This window comes from Lontra canadensis, unplaced genomic scaffold (genome assembly GCF_010015895.1).
Source record: "Lontra canadensis isolate GAN:19392208 unplaced genomic scaffold, GSC_riverotter_1.0 scaffold206, whole genome shotgun sequence".
In the NCBI taxonomy this organism is placed as follows: domain Eukaryota; kingdom Metazoa; phylum Chordata; class Mammalia; order Carnivora; family Mustelidae; genus Lontra; species Lontra canadensis.
In genome coordinates this window covers 1,416,363-1,441,331 of record NW_022631200.1, presented here as the reverse complement: position 1 = coordinate 1,441,331, position 24,969 = coordinate 1,416,363, and the positions used below count along the sequence as shown (strand labels likewise).

The 24,969-nt window shown below is 49.7% G+C and overlaps 1 protein-coding gene across 1 annotated transcript; it reads right to left on the bottom strand.

Moving 5' to 3' along the window:
* Positions 1-599: 599 nt before the first annotated feature.
* On the bottom strand, positions 600-7,520 carry LAIR1 (leukocyte associated immunoglobulin like receptor 1). The gene is made up of 9 exons (XM_032848681.1): positions 7,428-7,520; positions 7,017-7,052; positions 5,342-5,620; positions 2,675-2,713; positions 2,273-2,383; positions 2,157-2,199; positions 2,030-2,067; positions 1,818-1,870; positions 600-1,348 (listed from the first exon to the last, which is right to left on the bottom strand). Exons 1-9 carry the CDS (start codon positions 7,459-7,461, stop codon positions 1,202-1,204), a joined length of 780 nt encoding a protein of 259 aa, XP_032704572.1. The 5' UTR covers positions 7,462-7,520; the 3' UTR covers positions 600-1,201.
* Between the last annotated feature and the right edge of the window lie 17,449 nt (positions 7,521-24,969).

The following is a 24,969-nucleotide window of genomic DNA, read 5'->3' as shown; positions in this document are numbered from 1 at the left end:
AGGAACGTGGCTGTGTGGACACCTTGATTTTAGGCCCAGAGAAACCGATTTCAGACTTCAGACACGCAGAATGTAAGATAATAAATTGTGTTGTCCAAAGCCACCGAGAGTGTAGTGATCTGTTGCAGCAGCCGTGGGAGGCCGATACCCTCACTTCGCACAGAGGAGCTGTTGCAACCCTGTTAGGAAGAATGACGTCCAAACCCAAACTCGAAGGGCGTGAGCTGGGTGAGGGAGTGGAGGTCACATGAAGGACAAGGTCTTAGAGCTGGACAGTGCTGTTGTGTTTGAAGAAGGCACGGCGTCCAGTGTGGACGGGCCTGGAGCGGGGACAGGAAACGGGAAGCTGCCATGTTCCGTGGCGTGGGCTGAAAGCCTCAGGGGTCCTCTCTGCGCAGTCACGCCTCACCAGCTCCCTCATAGGGTCCGTATGTACGTCCATTAGCGTGTGTGCATGGACATATTTGTGGGCGTGTGTGTGTGCGTGCGTGTGTGGAGTGTAGGGCTGTATCATCTGCACGTTTGCTCAGGCACGCGTCCCCTCAGCAGCAGCCTCACGCCTCCCTGGGACACTCAGTTCAGAGGACACTGAGGCATCCTTTGTCTTTTTTCCTGCTCTGAGCTTCGAGCAGAGACCAGGACCAACCTCCCTGCGCAGGGCTGCTGCAGGGACGGCCTGTAAGAACTTTTATTGATGAACAAAGAGAAGCATAATCCAGAAAACAGGGTCTCAGCTATGCTTCCTAAGTATAGGTTCAAGGTCAGCTTCAGAATTCTGGAAGGTCTTTAGAGTCAGCAGAGTGGACAATTTAAACAGAGCTTCTGGGGGCAGTTAGGGATGCACAGGACACATCTGGAATCCATCTGCGTGACTGCGGGACCATAGCGGGTCTCTGGAAACAGTCAAGTGACTATACCTGGGTCTCTGGAAACAGCCAGGAGTCTGTAGCTGGGTCTTTGGAAGTAAGTGCTACACGTTCTCTCAGGGATCTAGCTGATTTTCGGGGGGACCACATGGCTCCCAAGTCTTCTAGATGTTGACTGGGGGCCTCATGACTCCAGCGCTTGCTTCCAGGAAATCTGAATGTGTGGCTTTCCGGGAAAGGATGATCCCATTCAGAGGCCCTCCAAATGGCCAGTCCACGCTTCTGCGGGAATGGCTTCCTGTGTGTCAAGGGGCAGAGGCCTGCTGGGCCTGGAGTCAGCGTCTGGAGAGGGCTGCATATGTGCTGAAGTCAGCCGTGGGCTCCATGGACCGTGGGGGTGCGGCTCGGGCTGTCCTCTGTGCGAGGATGTGCTGGTCCAGCTGAGCATAGGTCACGTCCGGGGGGCCTCCTGCTGTCGGGGTCTGAGAGAGAGAGACCCAGGTGGGTTAGGCTGAAGACAAGGTAGGGGAGTGTGGGAAGGGGAGGCTAGCAGCCAACCTCCAGGTGGCCCCTGTGATCCCACCTTCTGGAATCACTACTGTGTCATTCCCTGCCACCTAGCATCAGGGCTGGCCTGGGTGACCGGTACACTACGGCAGAATGAGGGCATGGTCGGGAGAGAATGTGGCTTCTGGCCCTCCCTCTCTGCAGCCACCCTCTGGGGGAGGCCAGCTGCCATGGAGAAGCCCGGGAGGGACTGAGTGTCCTGCCACGTCGTGGGGGGGCGGGTGGCATCCTAGAAGTGGTCCACATCTCCACAGCCACCTCCCAAAAGTCCCTGAGCCAGAACCACCCCACTGATCTGCTTCCAAACTGCCGAGCAAAGAACCAGAGATCCTTTCCCGAGGCCGTGTTGGTCAGGAGCAATGGGTGATGGGCTCAAGGACTTACCGGGGCGCGCATTTCCCCGTCCTTTTCAGGAAGTCTGTCTACTGTGGCCAGATCTGGAGGGGACAGGACAAGGGGTCAGGTCTCTGGGGTGGGTCTTGGGAGGCAAATTTGCCTGAAAACTCACAGCCTCAGGTTTCGACCTTGCACTCCATTGGGAACATACCAGAATGTTCCCAAACGTTTCCCTCTCCCTGGCCGGTCCCTCCTTTTACCTGGTGTCCTCTCTAGCATGTCAACGGCCGGGCTGACCCTGAGAGGAAAGAACAGTGAGCACGGGGGCCCCCACCCCCTGAATACAGAGGACTGGGAGGGGCCTGGGGTTAGTCTCAGGGACCTCACCTCTCCTGGGGCCTCTGCTCCTCACCTTCGCAGCTGGGGGGCCCTGAGGACAGTCAGGGGTGAGGATTAAGAAGAGAAGCCTCCTTCCCAGCACCCCGCCCCTCCCTGAGACCTACTGTGTTTTTTCTGGTGCCAACAATAGAGGAAGATGAGGGCCAGGAGGAGGACACAAAGGAACAAGGCCACGGAGACCCCAGTGAGGATAAAAACATGCTCTGTCGACAGACCTGGGAGAACAGGGTTGATGGTAGCAGACTGTCAGGGGTATGCATTTATTGGCCACCTACTGCATACTGTGTATATGCTGGGTGCTGGTCACGCACACACCTAGGTAGAAGATCTCTGGAACGCATAACAGTCCTGTGACATGGGAAAGCGTTACTCCAAAACCAGGGTCCTGAGAGCTGAAGTCTGCTGTCCACAGGGCACTGGCAGAGCTGGAATGGGACCAGCCCCATAGCCCAGTCTTCCCCACTTCCCCAAGAAGCACAGCCCGATCCTCTGTGCCCCTCACTCACCTGGACTGCTACTGTCGTCCTCCTGCATCTGTGGGTCTTCTAGGAGGGAGAAATTGAGAGCACCGTCAGCGGCCTGAGCTGGACAGAGAAGGCTGTCTTCCTGACTCCCCCTCACCACCCACTGCCCCACGAAGGGGGGCTTCTCTAACAGACCCACGGAACTTTCCCAGAGAATGGAGATGCTCTAGCCTGGTGTCCAGTACGCTAACCTCACCGGAGGATTTCCACTGAAATGCAAGTCAAATACATTTCAAAGTCAGATCGTCAGCCGCACGGGCCACCTCTCCTGGGCTCAGTGGCCACACCCGGCTAATGACCTGGAGCCAGATGAGGCAGATCCACAGCCAGCCCTTCCTGCAGGAGGCTCTGCGGGACAGCGCCGCCCTCCACTCTCCCCTTGCTCACCTGCTTCCCGATTCCCAGCCCACGCGCAAAAATCCCCATCGCAGATGCCTTCGGTCTTTCTCAGCAGCCCCCGAGGGGGGTGAACCTCCCCTTCTGTGAGCGCAGAAGCTGAGACTCCACGTCCCCCGGGGGCCTGAAGCCCCACGGCTGAAGCCCGTCATTCCAGCACCAGCTCGGCCCGCGGCTCCGCGCATGCCCCGCGCGCCCATTTCACATGTGGTCAAACCGAGTCCTGCTGGGCTCCTCCGCTCACAGGGTCGAGCCCCCATGGCGCCTGTTCCGGACCGTGCACCTCCCTCCCGCCGCCCCGGGCAGGCTGAGTCCCAGTGTTCTTTTTTTTTTTTTTTTAAGATTTTATTTATTTATTTGGTGCAGAGAAAGAGACAGAGACAGAGGTCACAAGTAGTCAGAGAGACAGGCAGAGAGAGAGGAGAAGCAGGCTCCCCACTGAGCAGAGAGCCCGATGTGGGGCTCGATCCCAGGACCCCGAGATCATGACCTGAGCCGAAGGCAGAGGCTTAACCCACTGAGCCACCCAGGTGCCCCCCCAGTGTTCTTTAAGAAAGGCAGAAAACTTCACCTCCAGGAACTTCCCTCCCTCAACACCTTGTCTTTGCTCCATGATGCAGGACCCCACCCACTGTAATATATAATAAATATAAATATACATTTGTAAGTTCTGTGTTTTAACTTATGTAGGTATAATTTAATTTACATACATAATTTTAATGATGCATAAAATTACTTGTAATGCATAAGCTGTGTATCTCAGTTGTGTCTCCGTTATATATATTCACTATTATAAGGTATGAATTTACATATGTAAATTATAGCAATATGTGACACATAATATAATGTGTCATATTATGTAATATATAATACTGTACATTATAATCACATGTAATAACATATAGATATATTTACTATGTTAATACTATTACTGTGTATTTAATATATAATGTAAGCATACATTCTGATATATTTAAATCATATATCTGAAATTTTATAAGTTAATGTTTACATATAAATACATTCTATTTAAATACATACAAATATATATGAGCATTTCTATTCCTCATTCTGACTAATTTTCCCTTTGACGTTTGGATGCACAAGGACCCTCTGTCTTCATTCCCCGCGTGCATCCCGTGCTTGGCAGGCGGGTGTCTCGAGGGTATGAAGATAAGGTGAGAAGAAAGGATCAGTGTTGGCAAGACCGGCACTTCTTCAGGCTATGGCACTCAGCAGGTAGGGACCCTGAGCGCAGTGACTGTGTAAATCACTCCGGCTTCCCTGAAACCTCGCCCCGGGGTCAGGACACTTATCGCCCCTGTTGCCCATGACGAAACCGCGGCGCCCACGGTTTTGGTGATTTACCGCCGGCACAGAGCTTGGAGCAGGGTTAGAATCTCCACCCTGACCCCCCGCAGAAAGGCGGAGGGGCTTCTCCTCTGAACTTCAGTCTTCACAGCAAGAGACAGGGGAAGAGGCATCCCTGTGCGCCCCCCACCCAGCGGGTTCAGGATTCTCCCACAGGGGCCTCTTCCTCTAGGTGCCCCAAGGCCACCGTTGGGACATAACCATCAGGAGCCCCATTCTCTCCCAAGTGTCTGAGTTTGGAACATGAGCTGTCAGTCTCGCTGTCCCTCTGTCCCTTACAGAGCTGCCAAGAGAGGACCCTGCCCACGGGGGTGGGGGGTTGGGGGGGGCAGGCACACAACCTGAGTCTTGCCCCTCCCTACTTTGGGCTGCTTCCATCCCTTCACAGCCTTGTGCCTTTGGGCATGAAACTTGCATCCCTTTGCACATTAAAGGAGTGTGGCGGGAGGGGGGCAAGGTCAGAGCAGTGCCTCCCACATTCAGTGGCAGCTAGCTTTGTTTACATAGCACCAGACAATGTCCTTGTGCCCACCCCCCCACCCTGCCGTGGTAGCCCCTCACTTGGTTTTACCAATCCCTAATCCAAACTGAAGGCAGGCAGCTGGGCCTGGAGCCCGATCCCCAGCACAGAACCCTCCAGCAACATCCCCAGGCTGAGGTCTGTTACTCACCAGCTGAGGAGTAGGTGTGTGTGTGGGGGGGTGTCTCTGTGACCAGGGCAGAAGGACCAGTGCTCCGTGGGGGCCCCCGGGGTATGCCCCACTCAGCCTGGCCCCTCTGTACCTGGAGTGTCCGCCGGAACCCTGAGCATCTGTCAGAGGACTGCATGTGGCCATCACCCCGTCCCAGAGACACCTGGGGACCCAGCAGAGGCGTCCTCACCTGTCACCTCCAGCTTCAGGTCCTCACTGGGTTCAGACCAGCCGGCGGAGGTATGATAGCGGCAGTGATAGAGCCCGGCAGTGTCTTCATCCGCCTCAGCGATGGTGAACTTGGCCTGCGTCTCCTGACCTGGGTTCTCATCTTTATATGAACTTGTTCCCTTCTTCTCCAGGCGGAATGTGGCAAACACAGTGGGTCCCTGGCACACGATGTTCACAGGCTGCCCCCGGGGGATCACAGAGCCCGGTTCTGCCTGGATGGAGGGTCTGGGCAGGACCCCTAAGAGGGAGGCAGAGCGGGCTCTCAGGGTCCGTTCTTAGGAAGTCATCACACCACACAATTCACCCGGGTTGGACACTCCATTCGGTTTCAGCAAATGTGCAGTGGTTACCTCCCGTCCTTTAGAATGCTTCCGTCCTCCCCCAAGAGACCCCACCCCTGCCAGGCCTGTTCTAGGAGGGTGTGGTTCTCCTCACTGCAGTGTTTCTCCCCCTCGACTTAGGACTCCGAGACGGTCACATCCTGAGCTTTTCTCAGGGTGACATGGGGAGATGACAGAGGAGGCCGGGGGCCCAGACATGTCTGCTGCAGAGGGTGACTCCCTCCCTGCCTATGACCACCTTCTGGGGGGACAGGGGGGCTGGGACAGAAACAGTGGGTGAGCGTGAGGAGTTGTAGGAATGACTCTGGCCCGGCTAGCCCCGGAGAGGGGAGGCGGAGGAGGCCGTCTGCAAAGCCCCAGGGGAGGTCCAGTGTGTGTGGGGGGGTGTCGTGGAGCGCCAGCAGCTGGTCCCACATACCTCAGTCGAGGAGGATTCCTGTCTACAGTGCAGTCTTCCCTGGGGCGCCCATCTCTGGGTTCACTCTGGACTTTCTCCCGCATCTCAGCCTTATCTCTATTTCCTTGTTTTGAAGGATCTTGGAAACCCCCATCTGCCTCAGGCTCACGGCAGAGCCCAACTAGGGCTCGGGCTCATCTGGGAGGTTGGTGGGCACGGGGAAGAGGGATCTGGGCTGAGAGCAGAGGGTCTGGGCTGAATCACCCATGCTGAGCAGGGAAGTCAGTGTGCGAGGAGGTCCGGAGTTGAGGGGGAAACGCTGTGTGAGAAAGGAGGGCTGAGGTATCTGGAGGGGAGGGACCGACCCAGTGTTAGCACAGGAGAGACCCGGACCAAAGAGCGGTGCGTGGGTCTCATTTGATCTGAACGGAAATGATGAAAGGGCTCCAAAAAGCTATTATTTTGCCTGAAAATTAAAAAGATATATACGTGAAAAAACAAACTTCTATAATACAAGCCAAATTTAAAAAAATATCATTTAAAATTACGTCACTAGGTGATGTGCTGTGTGTGGAGGGTGAAGAAGCTGGAATCAAGGGTGGTGTCTGGGACGCTGCCCTTGGCGACTGCCATGTTCTCTGCTCAGGGGATGCTGGGGAGGGTCTGGGCTTGTGTGGAAGAGCCTTGGGCTCAGCCCGTTCCTGCAGGGCCCGAATTGTCCAGGGGGCTGTTGGGAGCGCCGGTGGGCAATTCGGGGAAACCTGGGAGGGTCATGCACTTGGGATTATTTGCAATTCGGGGTTCATTTCAAGGGTTCCTCCCAGGCCCTGCCAGGGTCAGCACCCCTCCCTCCAGAGCTGGCTGTGGGGTGCGGGGGGGATGGGGAGGGGACTCACCGTGCTGTGCGTGGAGCTCTCGGCTCAGGCAGAGCGCTGGAAGAGAGGGTCTGGTGAGACGGATGCGGGCCTATCCTCAGGGGGGTGTCCCAGTCCTTCTTGCTCTGTAATAATCCCAAGACAAGCCCCCCCCCGCCTGCCGTCCCCTCTTCCAAACAAGTGCTTCTCTCCCCCAGCCCCTCTGGAGTGTGAATTCATCCGCGTACCCAGGAGCCCGTTTCTAGGACTGAACTTGCACGGTCTGACCTAGGTCTGGAGCAAGAGCTGAAGGTGCTGATCTTCGTGGCTCTCCCAGCATCCCGGACTCTTCTGGACTGGAGTCAGGACGCAGAGGGGAAGCGGGCCCCCTCCCCAAGTCTCCCGCCCACCCCCTCTGTCCCTCAAACCCTTTGCCTCTGTTCCAGGACTCACCAAGGGCCAGGAAGGTGGTCAAATGGGAAGACATGCCCGGCCCCCTACAGCCTGCACTGTCCGGAGCTGGCGGGGGAGAGGACAGAGCCCGCAGCTAATAACAGACAGGATGTCAGCTGGGGCACATCACGGGGTTTCGACATCAGCAGGAGCCTCCCACAAAGGGGAGACTTCTCCCCTATCCTTCCCCCTCTTTGAACGAATGAGATGGACTGAGGAACTTGGCTTCCAAAAGATGCTCGGATGAGGCTGAGCTCAGCCCCAGATGCACGCCCGAGGTTGTAACCCGGTTGTCAACATCTGGGATAAGCCAGAGCACAAACTGACTTATAACACAGAACACCCACCTCACCTTGGGCAAGACGGTAAGCCATTTTACACCAGCATTTCCTCAGACCAAAACGGGAGACCTGAGTCTTAATAGGATGGTATTTGTGAAATTCTCAGGTGTTGAGAACTTTAAAAAACATCCTGCTAGCGTGTGTTTTCTTCCCATCTTCCCCCAATGCTGTTGGAGCCAGGGAAAGGCGGGGTGTCCCTGAGCACGTGTAAAATCCTAAAGGGGTGGACAGTCAGGAGACAGGCCTCAGGCCTGGGGCCAGATGGGGCATGCAGTCGTGTGCTGAAATAAAGAGGAGAACCGGGGTGGGGAACAGGCATATGCACTACGGAGCCCAGCAGGACAGGGATCCCGCCACACATTTTCGTGTCCCCGGCTCTGATTGCAAGGGAGAGCTGCTTTTCCGAGGTGTGGCTCTTGCAGACACTGATGGTGACACAACAGCAGTCACTGCTCTCTAGTTCCCTAACTAACAGGAACCTAGAGCTGTTGGAGTGGCTATTCTAAGCTTGGGGCTGGGCGGGGGAAGGGAATAAAGTTGGGGTTAAGGCGATCTAGCAATCCCATTTGCAGTAATTTGTCTGGAGTGGGGTTCATGACCAGGTCTGGCCAATGATGCTGAAAGCAGAATATACCACTGTATCTGGGAATCGTATGTCCCCTTTAATAATGGAGGGTCTCATGAGAACTTTGCCCCCTTTACTCCTGTCCTTCACTGGCAACTGTAGTATGATGGTGTGATAGATCGAGCTGCAGCAACCACATTGCAGCCATGAGGCAACAAGCTTGAACGCAACAGCAGAAACAACTGGGGTGGAAAGGCACAAGGTCTAGGACCCATAGGAGGTCCCTGTGTTGCTAAACCAACCCCAGGACCACCTCTTCCTGGAGTTCTTGATAAGTAAACAATAAATATCTTAGATTTTCTGTCAAAATGGCAGACTAAGTCTATGGAGTTACACTCCACCTTAAAATACAATATTTCTAAAAACCTGAAACTGCTTAATACAACATCTTAATAATCTTCTCAAATGCCTTAAAGAAATGAAAAGTATGTCAAGACTATGTAGCCAGAAATTAAAGGAAGTTGGGGTTCCGCAGAGTCAAACTGGGGGCTGAACCCAGCTCTCACCTTGACGGTGATGACTTAAGTCTTATCTCCATTGCCTTGCAGACCATGGAGTGAAGGAGTAAAGCCCAGAGGTCACCTAGGTCAAGGAGTCTGGGGATACTCTCCCTTTGCTAAGCCAGAGTCTGGAAGCTTCCATTTTAGCAAAAGAGTGAACTGAAATTACTCACCTGTTCCTGAAGGCTTCCAAGAACACGTGTTTTGAAACAGGAAGCCAGAAATGGTTGTTCCTGAAAATTCTTTTGACTCTGCAATTTCCTGATCTTGTTCTGTGTGTGTGTTCATCTCGGGATCTCTGTGCCTTTCGGTCTTTCTCTCACACTCCCACTTCCTTTCCCCCTCGGTATTCGTTCCTCTTCTTTCTCTGCTTCTCGACCCCAGTGGCTGTGTGTCCCCATGCTTCACAGCATCACTCCTTGGTTTCCGTCCATCAGGTACCCCCCCCCCCCCCCCCCAACTGTGCTGACGGAAGGGGTTGACCCCCAACACACCCAAGGCCCAGATTGCCGATCTCCCTGGTGACTCCAGGTCCCCCCAGACACCATCCCAGCTTTGTAGGGGGCCAGGGGACAGCTAGCCCTGTAGGGTTCATTGCCTGCTTTCTCTGGACCTCCAGCTTGCTCACTGGTGATGTGGGCCTGGTCCCCTGTTTTGCTTCTCAGTCCTTCTTCACTTGGGTGACGCCTCCCATGCATGAAATCCACCCCTGTCCCCCGCTTTTTGTGTAGTCTTCATTAGCGATTTTTCATCAGCTTTATTTAGGCATAATTTACATACAGCACACCGCAGCCACAACTATGTGCAGTTTGATGAGTTGGGAAACCACCATCGTAGTGACGATTTCCATCACAGCCAAAAGAGTCCTTGTGTCCCCTTTGCCCTCCCAGCAGCCACTGATTTTCTTTCTTTCTTTCCTTCCTTCTTTCTTTCTTTTTTGGAAAACATGTATTTGTTTGACGACATTTTTAAACAAATCTCTTCCCGTGAAATAATGTTAGATTTGCAGAGAAGTAGCAGACACCCAGAGAGTTCCCCTATGCCCCTCATCCCGTCTCCCCAACGTCAGTATTTTACATAACCGCACTGCATCTGTCAAAACCAAGCAATTCACGTTGATACGGTAATTAATTAAACTGCAGACTTCATTTGGATGGTATCCATTTTCCCCCACTAACGGTCTCTCCCTGTGCCAGGATTCAATTCAGACCACATATTGCATTTACTTCATTCTCTCTTTTTTTTTTTAATTTTTAATTTTTTATAAACATATAATGTATTATTATCCCCAGGGGTACAGGTCTGTGAATCGCCAGGTTTACACACTTCATAGCACTCACCATAGCACATACCCTCCCCAATGTCCATAACCCCATCCCTCTCTTCTAAACCCCCTCCCTCCAGCAACGCTCAGTTTGTTTCGTGAGATTAAGTACTGGTTAGAGTCTGACCAGGAAAACTGAAACTCTTCCATTTATTTAAAAAATTCTCTCTTTTAAATAAATGGAAGAGTTTCAGTTTTCCTGGTGGGACTCTAACCAGTACTCTCAACACACCTGCAGACCGTACACCCAGGGAGGGTGGGGGATGGGCTGGGCGTTTAGAACAGGAATGTCTGACAGTACCAATACCTAGAGGCTCCTCTGAAGACCGAGGTCATAGGGTCCAACAAGTTGGCTCTTCTTGGTGGTTTTTTAGTTAAGGAAGGCGATGCGTTGCTGTCACCCCTCGCCCCTCTCAGACAGCCCTCCACCATTGTATTCTTCTAAGATGTTGATCCCCAACTGGAGAATATTTAAGTCAAGGCTCACCACAGGGTAAGCATAGCACACCCTCCACCAGCAAAACCTTTCCTTGGGGGGTGCCTGGGAGACTCAGTGGGTTAAGCCTCTGCCTTCAGCCCAGGTCATGGTCTCAGGGTCCTGGGATCGAGCCCCGCATCGGGCTCTCTTCTCAGTGGGGAGCCTCCTTCCCCCGCATCGGGCTCTCTTCTCAGTGGGGAGCCTCCTTCCCCCTCTCTCTCTGCCTGCCTCTCTGCCTACTTGTGCTCTCTCTCTGTGTGTCAAATAAATAAGTAAAAAAATCTTTAAAAATAAATAAGTAAATGAGTGAATAAGTAAGTAAATAAATAAAAACCTTTCTTTGGACCACTGTGTGGCCTGACATGGTCCTTCCAATAGATTAAGATAGACACACAACATTTGCAAATTAAACATAAGCTGACTGTTTGCAAAGGCAAACGCTACAGATACACAAGATATGGGGAGTGTAAGTTGCGACACGAAATGTTATTTAAGATAAGTTCTGAGAGAAACCAGAGTGTAAGGCTGGTCACCTAGGGTTGGGCCCTTGCTGGAGACATTGAGCAAGGGTGTATATTTGCACCCTGAGCCCTAACACAGGAGAGTGATTTTAGACAACAGAGCTGTATTCTAAACTGTTACACATGCTTGGAGACTAGCTCTTAGCTGTTCCCACCGCAAGAAGAAATGGGAAGTAGTAACAGGACCCAGGTGTTGGTTCAGAGCACAATGGCAAGCCTGTTGCAATGTAAATGTATCCACAACTTTGGGTGGCAATTGTAACTCAATTTATTTATTTTATTTTATTTTATTTTAGCCTCAGTAGAGGCAGATTTATTCGATTCTGTTTCCTTTTTTAAAATTTTCAGTTAGCCAACATACAGTACATCATTCGTTTTTGATGCAGTATTCACTGATTCATTAGCTGGGTATAACCCCAGTGCTCAGCACAGCACGTGCCCTCCTTAATACCCATCACCCAGTTACCCCATCTCCCCACCCCCTTCCCTTCTGTAACCCTCAGTTTGCATCTCAATTAAAAAACAAACAAACAAAAAGGATGAATTCACATCATAATAACACAGATATTCCAAAAATATCACAGTGTGGTCCTTCCTTGCTGACCAGTCCTCCTCCTGGGACCTCGCGATGGGGTAATGTGCTTGTGGATATGCTGGGTTCCCAAGCTAGATCCCGGGCCTCGGGAGGTCTGCTTGGTGCGGCCCCGAGTCTCTGCCTCATTACAGAGTACCCGATCAGATCCCAAAGTCCCCCCATATCTGAGCATCCGGAGCATGGCTTGGCCATCCAGGAGTGTCTGTGGGACAGAATCTGAGCCTAGCAGGCCCAAGGGTCTCCGATTCCTGCTGTTTCTAGAAAACTGGGCTGCAAAGTCCTCCCCAAGGCACCCGCATTAGCCCGCACCTCTGTGCTCCACAACTCTTGCCTGGATGTGTTCTCGTAAAACTTTTTTATTTTATTTTTTTAAAGAGCCTGGTGGTGGGTACTAAGGAGGGCACATATTGCATGGAGCACTGGGTGTGGTACATAAGCAAGGAATCTTGGAACACTGAAAAAATAAAATTAAATTTTAAAAAAAGGTAGAACAGCCCCCCCAAAAAGATTTGATTTACTTATTTATTTGAGAGAGCGCACAAGCAAGGGAGGTAGGGGCAGAAGCAGAGGCAGAAGCAGGCACCCCATTGAGCGGAAAGCCTGATGGGGAACTCGATCTCAGGACCCCAGGATCATGATCTGAACTGAAGGCAGGCGCTTAACTGACTGAGCCACCCAAGTGCCCCTTAAGAATTTTTTAAATATACAAATTAAGGCAAAGCAACCTGGGGGTGGGGGTTCCAGATCCTCGGGCCTTGATGGAACCCTGGAGGGAAGTCTCAGGAAGAATGACCTGCTTCCAAACACGTCCGAGCTCGCAGTAATGTGGCATTATCCCCGCTCCACGCCGGAGCAGCCTGGCCAGGACGTGGATGGTAGATGGACCCCACGTCCCCCAGGCTCCTGTGTCTTCAGGACAGGATTTTCCACTATGACCCTGAGCTCCTGTCCCTTCCAGGGCTTAGGGAGACACACAGGTGGCCGATGTGGGCACGCAGACATGCGTCTGTAACTCCCGAGGCAGGGACCAAACACGAGTGAAAAAATGCACAGGATATGGTGTGGTTGGCACCAACACCATAGTTCAGAGAGTCTGCGAGTTAGCAATCATTTGTGAAAATGAGTGGTTTGGTTCTGCTCTGGGTGGGCCTCTGATCTTCCCCACTGGGCTGGGCTGAGAAGAGAACTCCGCTTCCTGGAAAGTTTCTTCACAGGAAACCCAAGGCTATATTAGGCAACTCACATCCTCAGGCGCGAACCTCCTCTTTGTTCAAGTGTCATATCAAAGGATCACAATTTGGTGTCACCAAATGCTTAACTCATATCAAAGTTTAAATTTTTTTTTTGTCTTTTTCCTTATTATTTTTATTATTAACCAATTAAACATTCCCTGACCTACTAAATATGTAAGTGTTCTTGTAAAATTTTTAAATTGTATCTTTTAAAAGATGTTATTTATTTATCTGAAGGGGGACAAAGGCAGAGGGAGAAACAGGCTCCCGGCTGAGCAGGGAGCCCAATGCAGGACTACAAAGGCAGACGCTTAACTGAATGAGCCACCTGGGCGCCTTGTAAAAATTTTTTTAAACATACAAATTCAAATGATTATTTCAACTAGAATTCGGACTCAGTACCATGTATAAAACCATCAGTTTTCCTTCATGAAGCTCAGTGAGCTACTGAATGTAACTTGGAATTCCATATAATTAGGAATGTATGACACATATAAAAACTTTCTTGAGAATTTTATCTAAAATCCTTTTGTTCATTGGTCAAATAAGGGGTGTCCCTCCCTCCCTCCCTTCCTCCATCTCTCTTCCTTGCATACACCTCTCCCCCTTCCTGACCTTTATTTTTCTAGATGCTAGAAAATAGATGCTAAATGCTAGGCCCTTGTGAATACAATTTTCACCCTACTCAGGGCTGTGTTCAGTGGTGTGCCGGTCTCAGCCAGCTCAGACTGGATCCTGACACCTGACTGGGTGTCTCTGTTGCCGATCGACTTTCGGTGATGCCACTGTAGTAGCTTGGAAATCACCATTGTGTGAGTGCTTACACCCCAGAAATTGGCAAATGCTACAAACCGTGTTTTCTTTTAGAGAGCAGATTGTGAAACGTAGGACACCATGCTGATGGTCAAGGCTGAAACCCAACTTTAATGAAAATTAAACAGAACTCTAGGGACAAACCCTGTGAAATCAACATCCTACAGGAAAGCAGGAAATTTGGTAAGATTGTATCTGTGTCTGTGGTGTATCCTATCCTGCCCCATTCCTTCCTCCCTAAAGTAAGGGACAGCTGGAATCCCGCTACATTTCCCCTGCGCTTTTATAAATACAATGTTACCACACATGCCTATGTACCTAGGTCCAATGTCATTGGTCACTTTATGACAAAGCATATTGATTATTGAAATCTCTTCAAATACAGAATCAGCACGTGCTAATATTTTATTAATTCATTAACAATGAGATCATCATTCAAAATTCTTATCCTTGGGGTGCCTGGGTGGCTTAGTGGGTTAAGTCTCTGCCTTAGGCTCAGGTCATGGTGTCAGGGTCCTGGGATCGAGCCTCACATCAGGATCCCTGCTCAGCAGGGAGCCTTCTTCCCCCTTTCTCTCTGCCTGTCTCTCTGCCTACTTGTGATCTCTGTCTGTCAAATAAATAAAATCTTTTTAAAAAAATTCTTATCTTTACTCAAGTATTTACACTTTCCATGCCTCCTCCTTCCATCCTGCGCATCTCCATTTCCCCTGAAAAGGATTAATTTCCTTTTGCCTGGACCTTTTTTACTTGTGGTCCCCGGCTGTCACCAGATGTTGTAAGATTTACCCACAATGACGTGCGAAATTGCAGACCACCAATTCTCGTTGTTCTAGAATATCCTGTTGTGTGAAGACCCGAGATGCATTTATCCACTGAGCATTAATGGGTATTTATTTAGTGCACGGCCAGCATTTTTGGAGGTGATTGTATCGATTCAGACACAGTGCCTTTGAGTGCCTTGGTTACTGCTGGACCATCCGTTACTCACCAGCTATGGAAGTTTCTACCTCTTCTGTTTCAGCTGCGCCGCCACTGGTAGTGACGTCTTACTGAGGTTTCGTCTTGCACTTTTTTGATGACTCATGCTGCTGGGAAATATTTTCATATGGTTTTGGTCATTTGCGTATCTTTTTTATTTGTGTGAAATGTCCATGGGAGTCTTTTTCTCTTATCCTCATTTTAAAAAAACTGGGGTGACTCACCTGTTCGAGTAAACGGTAGGAGGCTTTCTGTTTTTCTTATTACGCACATGAGGGCTTGGTCAGATATGGTTTCTGTGAAAAGCTATTTCAGCTCTAGTTGAAGCTTTACTATCTTCTTCGTGTATTTTGAAGAATGTAACTTCTTGCAGATGTGGAGACCACATCCCAACGATGGCGCTCCTCTGTGAAGGGGAAAACTCACACTTGCCTGCCTCATGTGGGAAATAACCTAAAGAAGAAATCCGTGTGGGTCTGTGTAACGAGGGAGTATGTTCAAATAACCCCTCCAACCTGTGCACCACCTGGGGTGGCGGTCTCCTCAAGACATAAGAGGGACGGGCCATGTTGGGGTTCTGAGTCACATCACAGAGGCACAAAAAACAACATGCGTCTTGGCTAACCCAAAGAGAGTTGCCACAACCAACAAGAAGAGAGAGAAGTAGCCACATGAAGGGGGGTGAGTTTTCCATTCTCTTGGTGCTTGACTTTGGGCTTGAAGGGCTCTGCGTGGCACATTCATTTCCCTTTCTGTCTGAACACGAGGAGCAGGACCCAAGACCGGACAGCCTCTGGATATGTGTCCCCTGGAAGTCACCAGCTGTGGCTTGGGCTGACACAGTGATTGCTGCAAAGTCCCAAACCGTCCAGTGCCATGCCGTGGATGTGATGAGCAAGCTGGCCATTTTCCCACACTCCCAGCCATCAAGACAGAAGGGCAGAGCATGGCGGTTAGGAGCTCAATCCCAACCATTGTGTGGTTTTTCTACCAAAGGTCAGCCACACGACCTAGTTCCTCTTTCCCTTGACTGGGAGGATGGAAGAGAGCTGCCCCCCTCCACACTTTCTCATCCACACTCATGCCCTCCTTGAACATTATCTCAGGCCCAAACACAAAATCCAGATTGGCAACCCTGGCCCTGGGGTGTGGGAAGAGATTCCGAGCACTGACTTGGGTGTTAGACGTGTCTCACATAGAGTACGGTACCCCAGGGCGCCCGGGTGGTTCAGTCCATTAAGCATCTGCCTTTGGTTCAGGCCATGATCAGGGTTCTGGGATCGAGTTCCACATCAGGTTCCCTGCTCAGCGGGGAGGCTGCTTCTCTCTCTCCCTCTGTTGCTCCCCCTGCTTGTGCTCTTTCTCTCATTCTCTCTCTCTCAAATAAATAAATAAAATCTTAAAAAAAATAGAATATAATATCTCCAACAAGTCACCTCCCCAAGGAACTTTCATCGATGTGATTTGGTGAATTTCCTTTCCCCCACAACCAACATCTATTTATTGGGTACCCATCAAAGGCATGCACCTGTGCCAAAAATTTGAGATACACAAACCAAAGGAGCTCCTGGTCTGATGGGGAAGACACCTATTGAACTGTTCAAAAAAGTCTATCATTGTGGTGGTGACACATAACCTATAGCAACCCTATATGTTCTTTTAAACAAATCAGTCTCACAAATAGCAGTAGTTAGTGGCAATGGAAAGTTCAGTGCTCACTCAGGTATGGGTGTCCCGGTTTGGAACCTGGATCTCCTCCGTGGGGACACGATTCTTCAACCTTCTGGCTCCAGTGCCTCCCAAGACCTTGGAGTACTCTGTCACTGGAGAGGAGAAGGAGAGAGAGAGAGAGTAAAAATGGCACATCCACTTCCTTTTAAAAAAAATAATAGGAGAGTCTGGGCAGAGGGCACAGTTTCTATGAGAGAGTCAGGAAATGTTTTTGCCAGCTCAGACAAGTTACAGCAATTCCAGAAGAGCCGGGGATTGGAGAACTAGGAGGAAAACCATGGGGACTAAAGGTGTAGGGCTTCCTAATAGGCCATGTAAAGATTTGGGAATTTGTCTTTAAGATTTTGGGTAAGGCGTGAAACATAAGCCTTGGTATAATTGGAGTTTGGTATGAAAGAGTCACTATGAACCATTCATTGGGACAGAACCTGGGGAGGTGGCAAAAGTCACAGCGAACATTTTCTGAGCACTTATGTGAGTCTTGCTTATCAGTAGTTCACTTAATCATTGCCATGACTCAGGGAAGGAGTTTCCAATATCAGACCCATTTTATAGGGAACACCGAGGCTTAGAGGGTTAATTAATTTGATTAGTGTATTTGAAGTCTATAAACACCCAAAAAATGAATAATGCCCAAGAAATGGGCAGAAGACATGAACAGACATTTCTCCAAAGAAGATATCCAAATGGCCAACAGATGCATGAGAAAATGCTCAATATTGCTTGGCATCAGGGAAATACAAATCAAAACCACAAGGAGATACCACTTCGTGCCAGTCAGAATGGCTAAAATTAACAACACCACAAACAACAGATGTTGGAGAGAATGTGGAGAAAGGGGAACCCTCTTATACAGTTGGTGGGAATGCAAGCTGGTGCAGCCACTCTGGAAAACAGTATGGAGGTTCCTCAAGAAGTTGAAAATAGAGCTACCCTACGACCCAGCAATCTCACTGCTGGGTATTTACTCCAAAGCTACAAATGTAGTGATCCGAAGGGGCACGTGCACACCAATGTTCATAGCGGCAATGCCCACGATAGCCAAACTGTGGAAGACGCCAACTGTCCAACAGTGGATGAATGGATAAAGACGATGTGGTTCATATCTACAATGGAATATTATTCAGCCATCCAAAGAATGAAATCTTGCCATTTGCAATGATGTGGATGGAACTAGAGGCTCTTATGCTAAGGGAAGTATGTCAATCAGAGGAGGACAAATGCCGTATGATTTCACTCATATGTGGAATTTAAGAAACAAATCAGATACACATAGGGAAGAGAAAGAAAAGAGAGAGAGGGAAGGAAATCATAAGAGACTCAATGACAGAGAACAAACTGAGGGTTGACGGAGGGAGGTGGGTGGGCGGATGGACTGGATGGGGGATTGGCATTAAGGACAGTAGTTGTGATGAGCCCTGGGTGTTGTATGTAAGCGATGAATCACTGAATTCTACTCCCAAAACCAATATGCACTGTATGTTAACTCACTAGAATTTAAATAAAACCTTGAAATTAAAAAAAAAACAAGAACAATAATAACTTGATTAATGTGTTCAGCAAGTAAGAAGTAGCCCTAGACTCCAACCCCAGGCAGACCCTGTATTCTCACCTAGTATTGCTACACTATGTTTAACAGTAATGTAATAAATTATATTTTACATTTATCAAAGGAAACAAAAGCTGTGTGGAGAGACCAGTTAGGAAGCTCTCGACCTCCAAAAGAGAGAAGAGTTGCTCAGATTTATATAAATGCATGGACATAAGACAGGGAGGGAGTCCCCAAAGAAAGGCTGATGGAAGGCCTGGTTTCCAGAAATGTCTGACTAGGTTGTTTCGAACTTAATTTTCCACTGTAAAAAATAAATAAAACAAAACAAAACAAAATAAAATAAAAACATGTGTTTGCAGAGCTTGGAGAGCTTCCAAGCAGGCAGAATCAATGACTCCAAGATGCAAAGGGGAAGAAAGCCAAGAGAGGGGAATTTATTATTTGAGGGTAGTTTTACATGGACTGATTCTGCTGATTCTGAAAGAAAAAGCAGCACATGTGAGGCTGAAACGCTGAAGGAACATTCAGCAGCCTAATTAAGCAATATTTCAAATTGGGGACATCCAGCAGAAGGAACTATTGTGGTTAAGGGACGCCATAAACATCCCAGCCTCTGGTTTGGGACCCAAGGGGTTAAAGGTTGATTGGATGTAAGCCAGACCTCAACAGGGCAGAAACCCAGTTTCAAACCAAGGCACCTGGTCCCCAGCCCATCTCCCAGCCAGAAGGAAAACCAGATCTTCCCTGGGGAGCTATTACCAGAGTGGCAAACCCGCACATCATTTCTGGAGCATATGATCACAAACAATAATGTATCAGGAGGTAAGATGAGGCCAGAAAATTCAGAGGAAAGAAACGTGACATAGGAAGACCCCACTGGATTTTGAGTAACTGTCATTTCGGTGTCGAACAAACAAATGGCAAGCAGTAGGGAATACAAATGCCAGTAAAGAAAATTCTAGGGGCACCTGGGTGGCTCAGTGGGTTAAGCCTCTGCCTTCAGCTCAGGTCATGATCTCAGGGTCCTGGGATAGAGCCCTGCATTGGGCTCTCTGCTCAGCGGGGAACCTGCTTCCCCCCCACCCCTCTGCCTGCCTCTCTGCCTGCTTGTGAACTCTGTCTCTGTCAAATAAATAAATAAAATATTTAAAAAAATTCTAGAATTTTGAAACCTGAAATAACTCCTGAAATTATGAATTCAACCAACAAGGTCAACAGCACACTGGACTCCAAGGAAGACAGAAATCGTGAGCTGAGATGCGGTCAGAAGACAGGGACCAGGTGGAGGCACAGAGAAACTGAAGAATGAGTATTCCGGAAAGGACATGAGACAGTATGGTGAGAAGGTCTAACATTTGGGCAGAGCCAAGCGTGCACCCCCAGGTCCCAGAGCCAAGAGAAGGCTGTCAGGTGAGACACCAGTCTGACTCCTTTGAAGGGGAAGGTCCAAGCTACATGCCACCAGCTTTGAGTACCAGCCCCAGATAGGAAGCGCAAGGATAATGCCTAGGTATTCATTCAGGGGTGTCCGAGAGGCAGGGCTGAGGCAGCTCACCTGAGAACATGGGCTTCGTCTCCCCATACACTGCGCTTCTATGAAAACCAGCCTTCCCCGCTCCTCAACCCAGCAATCCCATTGCCGGGCATGCTTCCAGAGGAAATGAAAACAGGGCGTGCAAGAGATTTCTGCATCCCCCCGTTCACTGAAGCGTTATCTACAACAGCCAAGGTAGAGAGTCACCCTAAGTGTCCATGAGTGGGGGACTAGATGAAGAAGATGTGGGAAATATATACAATGGAACAATATTCATCCATGCAAGGAAGGAAATCCTGCCATTTGCAATGATATGGAGGGAACTTGAGGGTGTTAATACTAAATGAGAGAAGTCAGACAGAGGAAGTAAGTGTTCCCACTGCAAGAAGACAAGATGATTGTGGGACACATAGAGGTGTTGGCTGACACACAAGGGCAACCGCGATATAAGTGTATTGAGTCAACATGTTGCACACCTTAAACTTATACAATGTTATATGTCAAATATAACATATATGTGTCAGTTAAAGCCAATGCATGAGTCTGATCCCACAGAGTAAGACACGCTGATAATAAAATATAATTTTCCCCTCAGAAAGATGTACAGGAATCTGCATCCTCGGTCTCTCTCTTGGTTTACTGTTCTCATTGCATATCCTTCTACCACCCCACCTCCCTGGCCTATTCTACTCCCGCCACACTGACATCTTTGCCGTGCCCAGAACACCTCAAGCATGCATCTGCCCCAGGATCTTTGCACTTGCCACTGTCTCTGCCTGGAATGTTCTTCCCTCAGAAATGCACACGGCTCACTCCCTTTCCTCTTGGAGTCTTGCTCCAATGTTCCCTTCTCATTTATACCTTTTCAGACCATCCTATCTAAAATTGCTTTACCCACACCCTGATTTCATATTATCTGTTACCACTTTGTTCCATCTTCAGCATATATTATTAACCTGTTATATATTTTACATATTACTATTATTTCTTGTCTGTCTCCCCTAAGATATGTCCTTATTTTAATTTCTAGTGAGTTTCTTTTTAATGCAGTGTTTTTTCTTTCTTTCTTTCTTCCTTCCTTCTTTCCTTCCTTCCTTCCTTCCTTCCTTCCTTTTTCCCTTCACTGTTTCCTGCTGTCTCCCTGCACCTAGAAGTGTACCTGGTATATAGTAGATATTCTGGGCAATGATGAATAAATAGACACATACAGGATAATAGGCAAGCTAGGGAAATATTCAGCGTGTATTGAATATGATTCCAGAGGCCACATTTCGATGTTTGAATCCTGGCTCTGCCAGTTGCAAGCTCTGTAACTTTGAGCAGGTTAAGTAATCTCTTTACGCCTCTTCTGATTCCACAGAGACTGCGCCATTTTGCATTCCCGCCAACACCACACAAGTGTTCCAACTCCTCCTCATCTCCGCCAACACTTGTTATTCTCTGTTTTTTTTAATCATAGCCATCATAATGAGTGTGAAGCAGTTTTTACCCCCTTTTTAAGTCTGTTTCAAAATATCAAAATGTTGGATGAGAATCCTCCCCTCTGAGCTCATCCTGCCGTCTTTGGATGGTCTCCAGGTGGCGTGATGACTTGGAGGTGGGTTTCTTCTCCAGGTTACGCCTGTGACTGGATCCCCACAAAACAGAGAGATAGGCACATGGGGACTGTGTGTCTCCCATGTTTCAATGAGGTGCTAGAATCCAAGAAATGGACCAGGTTCTTCATCACCATGAGATCCCCCTCCTGAGGCCGCGTGGAATTAACATGTATCTTGTCCTCCCTCTTGTGGCCACAGTGAAGAAATTCCCTTTGAAGTCAAAGGGAAATTTTTTTTTCATCTGAGAAATTAATTTTTTTTCATTCAATAAGTATCTGCTGATCCTCTACTGTGTGCTGGACAACATTCAAGACTCTTGAGATCCACCAGACCAGCAGGCAAGGATCCCTGCCCTCGGGGAGCTTGTATTTTCGCAGAGGGAGACAGACCATGCCCCACGGACAGCAGTAAATTCGTGGTCTGCCAGAAGGTGAGGAGTGATTTGGGAAATGAGAAAGTGGAGGGGAGGTCCAAGGGCTCTAGAGTGCTTGGGGGAGCAGGGGCAGGATTTGATGTTACTAAGGAGGCCAGGGAAGGCATGGGGACGTGGTATGGGGGCAACCGTTGGGGTGAGAAGTGAAGCTGGTCAGCCGGGAGAACTCCAGCTTCGCTGGATCGAAGCCTGCAGCGGATGCGTGTGGAGCTTGTTAAGAGATGGCCAGTGGAGCGGTGCGGCTGAAGTCGAGGGACGGGTGGGGAGAGGAAAGCCCAGGGGTTAACTCAGAGAGGAAACAGTGGGTCACTGCAGTCCCCCTAAGGGAGGTGGGAGTGACCCTGAAGGCACCAAATGGAGCACACTTGGATCAGCAATTCCTTCCTGGATCTCTACTAGGAAGCTGAGTCCTTCTCCCAGCAGGGAGGTGTCATTCTTCCAGCCTGGAAAGTCTTCAGCAATTTTCTCCCCTCTCTTGCTAGGAGCCAGGCCTCCTCCCTCCCTCCTGCTCTAGACCTGTATCTGGCTGACACCTGGATGCCTGTCTCAGAAGTCTCCCTGCATTCAAAGTTTCCAGGGGGGGTGTGTTGAAAATAGAGTTTGTGGGATGGTGACCCCAGAGTTGTGCAGTGCACAGACTACCCAGCTGTACAGGAAGCCTTGATGTCTTCCCTCCACAGTCACACCAAGTTCTGTGCCCCCTATGTCATTTCTCTGGGTGAATCAGTGTCTTACTCTCTCTCCTCCCAATGGCCTGTAAGCTCTTTGAGGACATGATAGAATCAGAATTCCATCTACGTTCCTGGTACCAGAAAAGGGACTGAAATATTGGAGGCCTCAATAGCACTCTACGTAACAAATAAAATAAGCAAATTGGGCAATTACGATTGGATTTCTGCAAAAGGCCAGATATTACGGCAGCGTTCTAGGAATTGTCCATAATTATGCAGAGTCACCAAAGGATGTAAAGTCGCTGGAATGAGCTAGGAAACCATGGCGTAGTCTTAGGAACCAGCTGGGTAATTGCACAAGGAGCTCCCAGAGCCAGCTGGGTAATTGCAGTGGCGTCCCTGGAATCCACTGGATAATTAGCATAGAGTCATGGAATCAGCAGTGATAATAGACGAGTCCCAGCTACAGACCTCAGGGAAAGTCTGGGGACGTCTTTGATTGTCACAGCTGAGGAGAGAGGCATCTTCTGGCATCTAGCAGGGGGAGGGTAGAGATGCTGCTAATACGGGAAGCATCTGAGATGCACAGGGCGGCCCCCCACAGCAGAGCATCACCCAGTCCGGTCTTGGTTTGGGCTGCTGTCACAAGAAGACCACAGATGAGGTAACTTAAAACCCACGTTTACTTCTCACATTTCTAGGGGCTGGGAAGCCTGAGATCAGGGAGCCACGGGGCTGGGCTCTAGGGAGAGGTTTTCACCTGGCTCTTCCGGTGGCTCTTCACCTGGCGCAGAAAGAACAGCCCCTCACCAGACACCTGATTGCTGGCGACTTCTTCTGGGACTTCCAGCCTGCGGAACAGAGGAATACATGTCTGCGGGTCTTTTGTTCTAGCAGCTGCCAGGCTACGGCAGTGGCCGGTGAATGAAAATCCCGGGCCCTTGGTCCGGGTTGTTTGGTAAGAGCACCGGGAATGGTAAGTGACTACTCCTATTCCGACTGTACCCACTCCGAGTCCTGGTTTACAAGCAGCAGAAAACGACGGTTAGTTTCGGCAGAGAAGAAATATATTGCCACGATGTTGGGGGTATTTCATGGAATCTCAGGAAGAACTAGAGAATCGAGCCCCCCAGAATGGGCAGGAAACAAAGGGGTGAAACATCCTGGTCTTGGGGCGCCTGGGTGGCTCAGTCATTAAGTGTCTGCCTTAGGCTCAGGTTGTGATCCCAGGATCCTGGGATGGAGCCCTGCCTCGGGCTCCCTGATCAGCGGGAAGCCTCGTTCTCCCTCTCTCACTCCCCCTGCTTGTGATCCCTCTCTCGCTGTGTCTCTCTCTCTGAAATAATAAATAAAATCTTAACCAAAAAAAGCCATCCTGGTCTTAACTCTCCCCAGAGGAATATATCACCATGTTGAGACGACATGATTGGTTGAGCCCGGAACCGAGCCCATTATCTACCTGTGAGGCTGTGATCTATAATAAGAGATATGTGTTTGGTCTCCACCCCATTCCTGACACAGAGCTCCTAAAACCCTCTGAATTTCCTACAGGAGGCAAAAAATAAAAATGTCTTTTGTTATGTGAATAAGTGACTTTGGGAAAACACCTAATGATGGCTGGAGGTAGAATCAGTCACCAGGAGCCAATGAGTTCGTTGAGCAGGTCTACGTAATGAAGACTCCGTTAAAAGACCCAAAGGGTGGGGTTTGGAGACTTCCTTGGTTGGCCCAAAGCTGGAGGTGCAGGGAAAGAGAACGTAAGCCTCACACCCTCTCCTGGTAACTGGCCTGGGAGCATCGCTCCCAGCTGGCTCTTCCCGAGTTGTATCCTTGTATAATAAACCAGTGATCGGATAAGCGAAACGTCATTCTGAGTTCTGTGAACTGCTCTTGCAAATTAATCAAATCCAAGGTGGGGGGCATGGGACCCTCTGACCTATAGCAGATGGTCAGAAGCCTGGGTGACAATGAGGACTTGGACTGGCCTCTGGGGGGAGAGACAGTCCTGCGGGACACGGTCGTTCCTCCCCTGCAGGATCCGGACCCTGCCTCCAGGTAGACCGCGTCGGTGTCGGAATCGAGTTGAACTGCAGGACGTCAGCTGGGGTCGGCAAGTCGCTTTGTGGTGTAGAAAAGATGTCCGTTGGAATGAGCGTCAGAAGCAAGATCTCAGGGGATGGGGACAGCACCAGGGCTTCCCCGGAGGGAGGCAGAACACACGTCCCACAAGGATTCGGATTGACAGGAACTTCCTTCCATGGAGAAAACAGTCCCTGTGCAGACTTACCCCTCGGTGAATTCAGTTTCCCCTTCCTCCACTAAACCAGCTCTGATGCCATCTCTGCTCTGTCGCATGAGTGAGGTTTCCTGCTGGCGCAGGACCCTGCTGCAGTCCCCAGCCCACAAAGGCAGCAAGTGCAAAGCAGGGAGAGCAAAAGAGAGGAAAAAGAGGAGACAGAGAGAACATCCTGGAAAGCTCCCCTTCCTGCGAGCACAGGTGAGGCATACCTGTCCGGCGTCGCTCGGAAGGGATTACAGGAGTCATGGGTTATGCTGCCTTTTCTTGAGCTGGTGGCCAATCCCTGCCCCTCCGTGCCTGTCATGCTTTAAAGA

What these genes read in the sequence shown, in the direction of transcription:
- LAIR1 (XM_032848681.1), bottom strand. Translation starts at nt 7,461, where the DNA reads ATGTCTTCCCATTTGACCACCTTCCTGGCCCTTG. An exon ending in TTGGCACCAGAAAAAACACA is followed by an intron (nt 2,200 to 2,272) that starts GTAGGTCTCAGG and finishes GACTGTCCTCAG; the next exon opens with GGCCCCCCAGCTGCGAAGGT. An exon ending in GAGCAGAGGCCCCAGGAGAG is followed by an intron (nt 2,068 to 2,156) that starts GTGAGGTCCCTG and finishes CTTTCCTCTCAG; the next exon opens with GGTCAGCCCGGCCGTTGACA.